The sequence below is a fragment of the Xyrauchen texanus genome, unplaced genomic scaffold (genome assembly GCF_025860055.1).
Source record: "Xyrauchen texanus isolate HMW12.3.18 unplaced genomic scaffold, RBS_HiC_50CHRs HiC_scaffold_447, whole genome shotgun sequence".
Taxonomy (NCBI): domain Eukaryota; kingdom Metazoa; phylum Chordata; class Actinopteri; order Cypriniformes; family Catostomidae; genus Xyrauchen; species Xyrauchen texanus.
Genome location: NW_026266415.1, coordinates 15,001 through 29,005, shown reverse-complemented (window position 1 = coordinate 29,005; position 14,005 = coordinate 15,001). Strand labels below are relative to the sequence as shown.

At 42.2% G+C, this 14,005-nt stretch overlaps 2 protein-coding genes across 2 annotated transcripts in view; both read right to left on the bottom strand.

The window, feature by feature from the left end:
* Positions 1-1,493: 1,493 nt before the first annotated feature.
* LOC127642176 (CREB-regulated transcription coactivator 2-like) lies at positions 1,494-5,429 on the bottom strand (the record flags this gene model as incomplete). Its single annotated transcript, XM_052124861.1, has 3 exons — positions 5,158-5,429; positions 1,768-1,869; positions 1,494-1,607 (listed from the first exon to the last, which is right to left on the bottom strand). Coding segments are annotated over exons 1-3 (408 nt in total), but the record flags the coding sequence as incomplete, so codon positions are not given.
* Positions 5,430-10,671: 5,242 nt separating this feature from the next.
* Positions 10,672-14,005, bottom strand: part of LOC127642177 (zinc transporter ZIP1-like) — a 3,494-nt gene continuing 160 nt past the window's right edge. Inside the window, exons 1-4 of the mRNA XM_052124862.1 lie at positions 13,618-14,005; positions 13,284-13,516; positions 11,444-11,460; positions 10,672-11,299 (exon numbers count right to left, since the gene is read on the bottom strand). The exon at positions 13,618-14,005 is cut by the window's right edge and continues 160 nt beyond it. Coding sequence (XP_051980822.1) covers positions 10,672-11,299; positions 11,444-11,460; positions 13,284-13,516; positions 13,618-13,822 — 1,083 coding nt within the window. The 5' untranslated portion in view covers positions 13,823-14,005. The remainder of the gene's footprint in view (positions 11,300-11,443; positions 11,461-13,283; positions 13,517-13,617) is intronic.

The window sequence follows — 14,005 nt, the reverse complement described above, 5'->3', positions numbered from 1 at the left end:
ACTCCAGTGGTTTAATCCATGTCTTCAGAAGTGATATGATAGGTGTGGGTGAGAAACAGATCAATATTTAAGTCATTTTTTTAACTATAAATCTACACTTTCACTTTCTCATTCTGGTGGGGAAGTGACTTTCACTGTCACATACGACTCCAGTGGTTTAATCCATGTTTTCAGAAGTGATATGATAGGTGTGGGTGAGAAACAGATCGATATTTAAGTCCTTTTCTACTATAAATCTACACTTTCACTTTCTCATTCTGGTGGGGAAGTGACTTTCACTGTCACATTTAGCCACCTACTGGTCAGGGCTGGTCAAATGTGGAGATATATAGAAGACATTTCATTATATCAGTATTTTGAGGGGTATTGATTGCATCACTCACAGTGCATTATGGGAGTGGGCGGAGCTACAGAGCTCTTTTGCTACATTTTCTCATCCTCATGTCCTCCATAAGACTCCAGTGGTTTAATCCATGTCTTCTATATATCTCCACATTTGACCAGCCTTGACCAATAGGTGGCTAAATGTGACAGTGAAAGTCACTTCCCCACCAGAATGAGGAAGTGAAAGTGAAAGTGTAGATTTAGAGTAAAAAATGACTTAAATATTGATCTGTTTCTCACCCACATCTATCATATCACTTCTGAAGACATGGATTAAACCACTGGAGTCGTATGTGAAAGTGAAAGTGTAGATTTATAGTAGAAAATGACTTAAATATTGATCTGTTTCTCACCCACACCTATCATATCACTTCTGAAGACATGGATTAAACCACTGGAGTCATGTGGATTACTTTTATGCTGCCTTTATGTGCTTTTTGGAGCTTCAAAGTTCTGGTCACCATTTACCTGCATTGTATGGACCTACAGAGCTGAAATATTCTTCTAAAAATCTTCATTTGTGTTCTGGTGAAGAAAGAAAGTCACACACATCTGGTTTGCATGAGGGTGAATAAATGATGACAGAATATTTTATTTTGGGTGAACTGCCCCTTTATCGTTTCCAAAGACATCTAACTAAATTAAGTAATGTTTATTATTATCCCAAGAATGAACCATATGCCAAAGAGGTCAAATATTTTTCTCCCTTTGAATAATTTGTTTTCGTACCCTCTTAACCGATTATTCCACTTGTGCCCCGACTTAAAAGCGTGGCATGATTGTTGGTGCCAGGCAGGCTGGTTTGAGTATTTCTGTGATTTTCAACAGAGAATGGCCAGACTGGTTCAAACTGACAGTCTGCGGTAACTCAGATAACCACTCTGTACAGTTGAACATCATCTCTGAATGCTGTTCTGAGACGCGGGTTGGCGCTGTTTTGGCGGCACGAGGGGACCTACACAACATTAGACGGGTGCTTTTAATGTCGTGGCTGATCGCTGTATATTTACTGGAAAACAAGACAAAAATGCTCATTAAGAAAACTATTTTTAGCAGCGAAAGCCCCTTAAACATGACACAGGTGGGGTGTTCTCAAACAGGAAGGATACTTGTCTTCTGTAAGGCCTGCTGGGAGAGATGAAGCGTCTGTCTCTGTGAACTCTCTCCACCAGACCATGATGCCGTGTGGAGTATCTGGAGTCCAGAGGAGACTGAAACGAGCCCTGAGACACACACACACACACAACACACACACACACACACATACACACACACAGGGGGGTCAGATCCAGCCCCACGGCACATACAAACACATATATGGACCCATAAGGAGGCGTAATGAGCTGTTGTTGATGCAGCAGCAGCGTCTGGAGACACACACACCTGCAGGTCAGATATGTTCCTGCCGATCTGGTTGACGTTGGGCAGAGATCCGCTGTAATACGGGCCCTGAGTTCTGGCCAATCGGACCTTCTGTGCCTGAATCTGCAAATCAACACGAGAGAAGCGTTCAATTAAACACACATCAACATTCTGAGACGGGCGGTAGACAATAGATCCGTTGTGGTATCTATAATAGACGTCTATTATGTACACACAATGCACAGTGTGTGCTTTTATTTATGCATGGAGAACATGAATGACCAACTGCATCTGACAGAATGTGCAGTATGCAACAGAGCACGCTGAACGCCCTTCGCCGTCACGCTCCTCTATTGACTCGTGGAGAGAACCGTACGCCTACAGTCAAGTGTTGACAGTCAACCACACCCAATCATGTGACATCACTCACTGGGTGTGACATTTTTCATGATGATCTGAACAGACATCAATGCAGATGAGCAGACGAGTTCATGAAGAATGTCAAATTCATAATTTTAGTTCATTTTAATCGGTAATCCAGCCCTGCCCATGTGACTCTACCCTCCCTAGCAACCGGGCCAATTTGGTTACCCCATGTGACTCTACCCTCCCTAGCAACTGGGCCAATTTGGTTACCCCATGTGACTCTAACCTCCCTACAACTGGGCCAATTTGGTTACCCCATGTGACTCTACCCTCCCTAGCAACCAGGCCAATTTGGTTACCCCATGTGACTCTACCCTCCCTAGCAACCAGGCCAATTTGGTTACCCCATGTGACTCTACCCTCCCTAGCAACTGGGCCAATTTGGTTACCCCATGTGACTCTACCCTCCAAAGCAACCGGGCCAGTTTGGTTACCCCATGTGACTCTACCCTCCCTAGCAACCGGGCCAATGTGGTTACCCCATGTGACTCTACCCTCCCTAGCAACCGGGCCAATTTGGTTACCCCATGTGACTCTAACCTCCCTAGCAACCGGGCCAATGTGGTTACCCCATGTGACTCTACCCTCCCCAGCAACCGGGCCAATGTGGTTACCCCATGTGACTCTACCCTCCCTAGCAACCTGGCCAATTTGGTTACCCCATGTGACTCTACCCTCCCTAGCAACCGGGTCAATTTGGTTACCCCATGTGACTCTAACCTCCCTAGCAACCGGGTCAATTTGGTTACCCCATGTGACTCTACCCTCCCTAGCAACCGGGTCAATGTGGTTACCCCATGTGACTCTAACCTCCCTAGCAACCGGGCCAATGTGGTTACCCCATGTGACTCTACCCTCCCTAGCAACCGGGTCAATTTGGTTACCCCATGTGACTCTAACCTCCCTAGCAACTGGGCCAATGTGGTTACCCCATGTGACTCTACCCTCCCTAGCAACCGGGCCAATTTGGTTACCCCATGTGACTCTACCCTCCCTAGCAACCGGGCCAATTTGGTTACCCCATGTGACTCTACCCTCCCTAGCAACCGGGCCAATTTGGTTACCCCATGTGACTCTAACCTCCTAGCAACCGGGCCAATTTGGTTGCTAAGGAGACCTGGCTAGAGTCACTCAGAACGCCCTGGATTCAAACTCACGACTCCAGGTGTGATAGTCAGCGTCAATAATCTTCGCCATACGTCACACAAGGCACCATTCTTAACGGCTTAATCAAGTTCGTTGTCTTACAACACTATTACAGGATTTTAAAACGATTAGTTTTATAATCGACTAAACTACCGATTATTCAACTATTCGGTTGTTTATTGTACCGATTAATCGTTAGCTCTTAACCGATTATTCAGCTTGTGCCCCGACTTAAAAGGTTGTATTAAACGTGTTTACTAACAATAAAGAGGACAAAAATCATCTTTAAGAAATACTCCTATCTAACGATTATTAGAACGATTATTCGACTTTATAAAGCTGTGTATCGCACACACAAATGCCAGTTTCGGAGTTTGTGCTGATTTATACAGCCCGCTTCCTTATTATTTGAACTTTAATAAAGGATGCATTAAATACAGAATATAACGGCGCAGAGTTTCCTTTTTAAATGCTCTGACAGGCTCTAACCACTTCCTCCACAGTTTTAGCAATAGTTAATATGCGTAATTAATAAAAAATCATATACCCTTTCTTATATGCTGAAACTAGAACTTTCCTGACCCCTGACTTATAAAAGAATTACATCATTTATACGTTTACAATATATCCATTTTTATCTTTTCGATTATTTGTCTTCTTTATTTTATTTATGAATACATTTTGGTTGGTTTATACGTATTTTCTTGATGACTCAGTGATTGTATTCATACATTGTTTGATCTTATTGAACATTTATATAGAAAAAAATCCAGTTTTAAGACCATTTGTGGACTTTTCGGATAGTCCTTTATGTGGAGTACTTAAACATTTTAATGATGTAAACATCTGACTTCAACTGTATATAAATGGCTCACAGTGATGCTCTAATTTTGGCCTCAAGTAAAACATTTAGAAATAACTTGTCCATATTTTACATTAAAAAATATATATATATAATTTGTTATTTTTTTTTTTTAATTAACAGCATCATTCTGTATTGGTCGTGAAACTCTTGTATGGTAGGATACAAAAGTATTATACTGTTTCCATCGTACAGTACATTTAATTATTTTATGTCTTATTTAAAAATTCTAGACTGCAACTTTATCATGAACACATGTTTTATTTTATTTGTTTTTTTACTATTTCAGTCTAGATAGATTTATCCAATCGGCCTTGATAACAGCTGTTTATAAATGTAAATATAGATCTACAGTCAGTATCATATCACACAAGACTGAGATGAGTGTGCATGTGTTTGGACGGGTTCTGGAGCACAAACAGGTTCGGTTGGTTCTGAATGAGTTACACAAATCTGCCTGTTTTTAATGGTACCATGATACAGTGAAAGTGTCGAGATTGTTCTTTGATAATGATTACTATTTTTATACTATTTACATGGTACTCCGATGGTAGGATGTCTAATATATATATATATATATATATATATATATATATATATATATATATATATATATATATATGCAAATATAAAACATGTTTTATCTTTGGTTTAATACGCTAATCGTTTCCTGTCAGTCTAATCAAACTCTCGCAAACATTTAACACGCTTTTATCAATGTTATACTTCATAAGGGTTCTGTTAACATCTGTTAGTTAATTAAAGCTACTTTAATCTCTTTAATTTGTTCTTTTTATATAAAATCAGCGTTTAGTTCATTAGCTTCCGTTAGCCACCATGCTAACTAGCTACTCGCGCGCGCCCTTGACGCCGCGCGCGCTCCCGTGGCCACCGAGAGAAACACAGAGTTGACATTTTTCCGCGGGAAACTCGGACCCGCGTCCCGTTCCCACGTGTGTTAGGAGTGTGTGTGTTACCCGTGTGGAGGTGAGGTCCATCATGACCTCCTGAAACGCCGCCGTCTCCTCCGCCTGTCTCTGCGTGTGCAGCGCGATCTTCTCACTGAACTTTCGCGGGTTGGACGCGCCGCACGCGGGACCCGAACCGCCATGATTCGGTCCCGGTGTTGGTCCGGGTCCGCACGCTCCTGCAGCACCCGCGGAGGACATGATGAGGAGATCCCGAACTCACATACAGACACGAAGAACGGACAGACACATTCTGAGAGAGAGAGACAGACATCTGAGCCCTCTAGGGGCACGAGCGAGACTGATACATACACACATACATAAACACACACACAAACACACACACACACACATGCATATACAGTACACACACAGCCACATATACACACACACTCACAGAATACAGTACACACATACATACATACACACACACATACATACACACACACAGAATACAGTACACACACAGCCACATATACACACACACACACATACATACACACACACAGAATACAGTACACACAGCCACATATACACACACAGAATACAGTACACACACAGCCACATATACACACACACATACACACACACAGAATACAGTACACACACAGTCACATATACACACATTCACACACACAGAGTACAGTACACACACAGCCACATATACACACACATACACACACACAGAATACAGTACACACACACAGAATACAGTACACACACAGCCACATATACACACACATACACACACACAGAGTACAGTACACACACAGCCACATATACACACACATACACACACACAGAATACAGTACACACACACAGAATACAGTACACACACAGCCACATATACACACACATACACACACACAGAGTACAGTACACACACAGCCACATATACACACACACATACACACACACAGAATACAGTACACACACAGCCACATATACACACACATACACAGAATACAGTACACACACACAGAATACAGTACACACACAGCCACATATACACACACACACACAGAATACAGTACACATACACACACACAGAATACAGTACACACACAGCCACATATACACACACACACACAGAATACAGTACACACACACAGAATACAGTACACACACAGCCACATATACACACACACACACAGAATACAGTACACATACACACACACAGAATACAGTACACACACACAGAATACAGTACACACACAGCCACATACACACACACAGAATACAGTACACACACAGCCACATATACACACACACACAGAATACAGTACACACACACAGAATACAGTACACACACACAGAATACAGTACACACACAGTCACATACACACACACAGAATACAGTACACACACAGCCACATATACACACACACACAGAATACAGTACACACACACAGAATACAGTACACACACAGCCACATATACACACACACACACAGAATACAGTACACATACACACACACAGAATACAGTACACACACAGCCACATATACATACACAGAATACAGTACACACACACAGAATACAGTACACACACAGCCACATATACACACACACACACAGAATACAGTACACACACACAGAATACAGTACACACACACAGAATACAGTACACACACAGCCACATATACACACACACACAGAATACAGTACACACACACAGAATACAGTACACACACAGCCACATATACACACACACACACAGAATACAGTACACATACACACACACAGAATACAGTACACACACAGCCACATATACATACACAGAATACAGTACACACACACAGAATACAGTACACACACAGCCACATATACACACACACACACAGAATACAGTACACACACACAGAATACAGTACACACACACAGAATACAGTACACACACAGCCACATATACACACACACACACAGAATACAGTACACATACACACACACAGAATACAGTACACACACACAGAATACAGTACACACACAGCCACATATACACACACACACAGAATACAGTACACATACACACACACAGAATACAGTACACACACACAGAATACAGTACACACACAGTCACATACACACACACAGAATACAGTACACATACATTTACAGTAAAAAAAATAATTGTAAAATGTAATTTTACTGTAAAATAATTTTTTACTGGTATTTTCCTTAACATTTACGGTAAAAAAGACAATAAATTTAATTTTACAGTAAAATGTATTCTTTTTACAGGTATTTTCCTTAACATTTACGGTAAAAAAGACAATACATGAAATTTAACAGTAAAAAATATATTTCTACAGGTATTTTCATTAACATTTACGGTAAAAAAGACAATAAATGAAATTTTACAGTAAAAAAATTTTTTTTACAGGTATTTTCCTTAACATTTACGGTAAAAAAGACAATAACTATAATTTTACAGTAAAATGTATTCTTTTACAGGTATTTTCCTTAACATTTACTGTAAAAAGACAATAAAAAATTTTTTTACAGGTATTTTCCTTAACATTTACGTGTAAAAAGACAATAAATGTAATTTTACAGTAAAAATGTTTGCAGGTATTTTCCTTAACATTTACGGTAAAAAAGACAATAAATATAATTTTACAGTAAAATGTATTCTTTTTACAGGTATTTTCCTTAACATTTACTGTAGAAAAGACAATAAATGTAATTTTACTGTAAAAAAAAAATGTTTTTACAGGTATTTTCCTTAACATTTACGGTAAAAAAGACAATAAATGTCATTTTACAGTAAAAATATATTTTTACTGGTATTTTCCTTAACATTTACTATAAAAAGACAATAAAAATATTTTTTTACAGGTATTTTCCTTAACATTTACGGTAAAAAGACAATAAATATAATTTTACAGTAAAATGTATTCTTTTTATATTTATATTTTTACTGGTATTTTCCTTAACATTTACACTAAAAAGACAATAAATGTAATTTTACAGTAAACATTTTTGCAGGTATTTTCCTTAACATTTAAAAAATTATAATTGGGCATTCCCACAAGTCCATGCGTGACCTATGACATTTTATTATATTTTATGGGAATAGTTCTTCTCGTGTTTAATATCATGTACATTGAGTTGTTCTGTGTGATATCTATATGTAGTTACCGTGATGAGTCACACTGTTTATAAATGTGTTAATTATTGCTCCTACTGTACTATTATTTTCAGGTTTGTACTGTTTCTTTAAGATTAAGAATGTGTATGTTCTCACCCCAATCCAGTGCATCTACAGGTACAGCATCTCCCAATGATACTGATTAAAAAACACCATTCCCACTTACAGTATTTTCTATTATTTATTGACCTGGCAAACCTACAGACAAATCAGTCAGGCAGAATATATATGAAGAAGAAATCAAAAGAATAAGGAGAGCAGCTCTCATGACAAATAATAATAATAATACTCATGTGACATCTGTGACTCTGTAAGAACAGCTACAGTATATCTATTGATCTAAAGATGAAGTATTAAAGATACAGAACACAAAACAAGATTTGTACTGCTCATAACTCACTCCAGTATTACAGACGGCCTCGTGAAGTACAACAATAATCTCTTATACATGTACAATGTCAAGAGCTTGACTTACTGTGTAATACTGTAGTAATAACATATGTAATAACATAGTAGCGTAATGTATATATATCTGTCTGGTGAATACTGCAGTAAAATGTTACAAAATATCAATCAAACTCTGACATCTCATGATTATCTCCTGTGTTGAGTTCATTCTGGAATACTTTAGTAAACATTTTAAATGTAATTTTGAACAAACATAAACAGCATTATAAGTGACTGACTGAAGCTGATTGACACATGAAGGTCAAAGTTCAGATATTAACCAGCAGAGAGCAGCTCTGAGCTCTGGCTAACACACCTTTACCTGCGAGATTGTATCACGGAAGTTTCTTGATTCATATAAAGTCAAATATGCAGAAACTATCTGTGAGGAGATCTTTGTGCAACATTCAGTTGTGTATTTGTGGTCATGTGATAAAGACACAATATTACAGTATTGACACAAAACACTTTCCCTGTTAATGTGTGTATCACTGCACACTCAGAGCTTTAAAAATGATATGTGATGTAATAGACACATGATCCATATGCAGTTCTCTAAAAGCAATAAGGCACTATTTCATGTTGTCCAGAGATTTAAAAGGAATGTTTCAGGTTTAGAACAAGTTCAGCACAATTGACAGCATTTGTGACGTGATGTTGATCACCACAAAAATGGGTTTTCATTCAAATAAGCAAACAATCACGGTTGTAGTAAGTCACTTACAATGGAAGTCAATGGGACCAATCTGTAAACGTTAAAATAGTACAGTCACAAGACGCAAAGTCTGAGTGTCTACATGATTTTTCATTTTATCCCAATCTGGAACGCCCAATTCCCAATGCGCTCCAAGTCCTCGTGGTGGCGTAGTGACTCGCCTCAATCCGGGTGGCGGAGGACGAATCTTAGTTTCCTCCACGTCTGAGTCCGTCAATCCGCGCATCTCATCACGTGACTTGTTGAGCGCGTTACCCCATGTGACTCTACCCTCCCTAGCAACTGGGCCAATTTGGTTACCCCATGTGACTCTACCCTCCCTAGCAACCGGGCCAATTTGGTTACCCCATGTGACTCTACCCTCCCTAGCAACCAGGCCAATTTGGTTACCCCATGTGACTCTACCCTCCCTAGCAACCAGGCCAATTTGGTTACCCCATGTGACTCTACCCTCCCTAGCAACCAGGCCAATTTGGTTACCCCATGTGACTCTACCCTCCCTAGCAACCGGGCCAATTTGGTTACCCCATGTGACTCTACCCTCCCTACCAACCGGGCCAATTTGGTTACCCCATGTGACTCTACCCTCCCTAGCAACCAGGCCAATTTGGTTACCCCATGTGACTCTACCCTCCCTAGCAAACGGGCCAATTTGGTTACCCCATGTGACTCTACCCTCCCTACCAACCGGGCCAATTTGGTTACCCCATGTGACTCTACCCTCCCTAGCAACCGGGCCAATTTGTTTGCTAAGGAGACCTGGCTGGAGTCACTCGGCACGCCCTGGATTCAAACTCACGACTCCAGCGGTGATAGTCAGCGTCAATACTCGCTGAGATACCAGACCCGACTTGTTGCCATGACGACTCAACTCAAGCACATCCTACAAGTGATTATTATCACAAAATCGTGTGTAACGGGTTTTATTACGTGCACTTAAATCATGTTAACATGTATAAACTGCAAAAAAAAAAACTAATTCGTAATTAATATTTTTGTCTTGTATTCCAGTAAAAAATATCTAAATATTCTTAAAAACAAGTTCCGTTTACTTGACAAGCAGAGGACATTAAGATGAATGAAAAATAGTTTCTGTGGTCATCATCATAACAGCGTTGTAACCTGGAACATTCATGTACTCCTCCACTTCAGACTTTAATGAACAGAACCGCAGTAACGAGTGCAAAGCCAGTGAGGAGAGCTGCTACTTTATGGATGCGATGCTTCGGAGAGTCCGCCTGATCGTGCATGAAACCCATCACACTGACATTGATGAAGACGCCTGACGTCAGACCCTCCACAGTGGAGCTGAACGAGCTGCACCTCAGGACCCGCATCCATCTCTGCCAGACTGGCGCCGAGCCCGATCCCGGCCGGACAGGTGGCGGAGAAGAGAAGCAGACAGCCCGTCACCACAGTCCGGCGCAGATGATGATGAGTCAGCGTGAACGCTAGACTGACGGCGATGATTCCCTGATGAAGGAGCAACATCAAACACATCTCCAGGAGTCTCCCACGGTCCTGCTGTTGTCCCGCAGACACGCCCTCGCAGACAGCACGCAGACACAGACAGAACACCAGCAGAAACGCACGCAGGCCTACATGTGACCTCACGCTCTCTGGCCAATGGGGTGCCTCCATCCATGAAAGCCGTTTCCTGGAGAAACCTGGAGAATGTTTGGAAGTTTCTCTTTCACGGATGTTGCAGTCCAGCAGTGTTTGCTTTTCATACGAGAGATCACACGACTGGTCGGTGAAAGCCAACAGCATTTGTTCCGCCACAAAGACGATGAGGAAACCCATGGCCAGGGTCGAACTTCGGGCAGCGGAAACGAAGCTGCAGACAAACAGAGAACGAGTCAGATTACAAAGGAATATTATGGGATATTTTCAACCTAAGAGTTCATGTTCATTTATCAATTTATTTTGTGTAATAACTGCGTCTGTGTAAACTTATACACAATTTTACATCTTTTTTTACAAGCAGAAGTGCAACGCCTGCTTCAAGCAAATACATCATTTTAAATTATATGCATTAAATATGGGTAAAAACAACACAGTCCCCTAAACTGCATCATATCAACAATTTACAGGACAAAAAAAATCATAAACATATCAGCTAATATTAACACACTTTCCCCGTCTGTCGCTCACTTCAACGTTGTGTCGGAGAAGCGACACTAGGGGTCTCTCTTGAGCACCAATTATACCTCTGATCTATGAAAAAAAGGCCAATGAGAAGTTGGCAAACAGAATTTGCATGTCCCGCCCCGGACATACGGGTATAAAGGCGGGAAATTAGTCTGTTTCATTCCGAAATTTTCTTCAGAGCCGATGGTTGTGTATGCATCGATATGCGAGTCACACACACCTGTTCCTCTTACCTCTGGTGATCTGCTGCTGGATCTACGGCGCACATCAGCTGCTATCTCCTTCGCCATCTCACACATCCTGCCCGCTGCAAACCTGCCGCTCACGGGCCATGCCCTGTCTGCTCGCTGAGGCGTTCCCTGCGGCTAAACAACGCGCAGCTCTGCCTCAACCCGGGCCCAGCTCTCAGCCCCGGCCCGAGCGCCCGCAGGAAGCGCATGCCCCCCGTCTCACGGACACCCTTGAGGACCCGGAAGGCTCCCAGAGCTCCTGAAGCGATCAACCCAGGGACAAAGATGTTCGCTCCGGAGATGGTAAGCGGACCACTCCGTCCCCGGTGGAGGGCCGGAGGAGAATCCTTTTTAATTTATTTAATTTGCGCCGACGTTCTCAATAAGAGAGCTATTTCCTTTGTCTCTGGGTCACCTGGCCCGCAAATGCCATTCTCACGGCACTCTGCCGCCACACCTCAACAGTCCCCGCATGCTGGATGCGGACCCTCCACTTTCAGCCCCACGTCTGTTCCCCGGCCGGCCGGTTCTGACGAGTCTAGAGGACGCCTCCGCCAGACTTCCTCCTCAGTCACATGAAATGGGGCCCCGCTGCACTGGCACATCAACTGCCTAGAGTTGTTGGCTGTATTCTTTGCCCTGCGGAGATTTCTCCCACTAGTTCAGTGCAAACACGTCTTGATCAGATCAGACAGCACCACGACGGTGGCGTACATAAATCGCCATGGCGACGTACGCTCCCGCCACATGTCACAACTCACCCGTCGTCTCCTCTAACCTCCGTAGCAACAGGGCCAATTTGGTTACCCCATGTGACTCTAACCTCCCTAGCAACCGGGACAATTTGATTACCCCATGTGACTCTAACCTCCCTAGCAACCGGGACAATTTGGTTACCCCATGTGACTCTAACCTCCCAAGCAACCGGGACAATTTGATTACCCCATGTGACTCTACCCTCCCTAGCAACCGGGACAATTTGGTTACCCCATGTGACTCTAACCTCCCTAGCAACTGGGACAATTTGGTTACCCCATGTGACTCTAAGCTCCCTAGCAACCGGGCCAATTTGGTTACCCCATGTGACTCTACCCTCCCTAGCAACTGGGCCAGTTTGGTTACCCCATGTGACTCTAACATCCCTAGCAACTGGGCCAGTTTGGTTACCCCATGTGACTCTAACCTCCCTAGCAACTGGGCCAGTTTGGTTACCCCATGTGACTCTAACCTCCCTAGCAACCGGGACATTTTGGTTACCCCATGTGAGTCTACCCTTCCTAGCAACCGGGCCAATTTGGTTACCCCATGTGACTCTAACCTCCCTAGCAACCGGGACAATTTGGTTGCTAAGGAGACCTGACTGGAGTCACTCAGCACGCCCTGAATTCAAACTCATGACTCCAGGTGTGATAGTCAGCGTCAATACTCGCTGAGATACCCAGTCCCCTGCATTTCTGCTTTTAAAGACTCAGGAGCACTTTCTCCATTGATTGTTACTCCTTTAATATTAGCATCAACAATAACAAACACAGAGAGACTCACTGTGACCCCGAGATGACTGAATGTCTCTCTCATGTCCTGCAGGTTTTCTGGGAGCAGATTCAGCAGACAGGTGGCTAGAAAAACCCCTCTAGCAAAGCAGAACATCAAACTCAACACTCTGTGCCGAGTCCCTTTAAAAGAAGAATAAAATAAAAACATTTGTATCCAATGGTTATATATACATGATGGTATTATACTGAATTTAATTTATGCTGATTTTATTAATAAATACCTGGATCAGCACTGCAGTGTGCTGCCCGTCTCATGACCCAGAGCGGACTGAAGCCACACAGCAGACTGGCACAGAACAGCACCAACAGTGTGATGAGTTTTATCTGGAGATCAGGTATGACAACACGGGCGACCCGCACACCTGAGGAGATCCACTCTGAGTCCATCACAACATCACACCTGACACACAACACACAGTGAAACATTATATACTGTAGATGCTTGATATTTATCTTTCATTATGCCATTAACTTTTGTTATTTGGTGTTCATGTGTTTATATGTGTGTGTGTGTGTTTATGTGTGTGTGTGTTTATATGCATGTGTTTATATGTGTGTGTGTGTGTGTTTATGTGTGTGTGTGTTTATATGCATGTGTTTATATGTGTG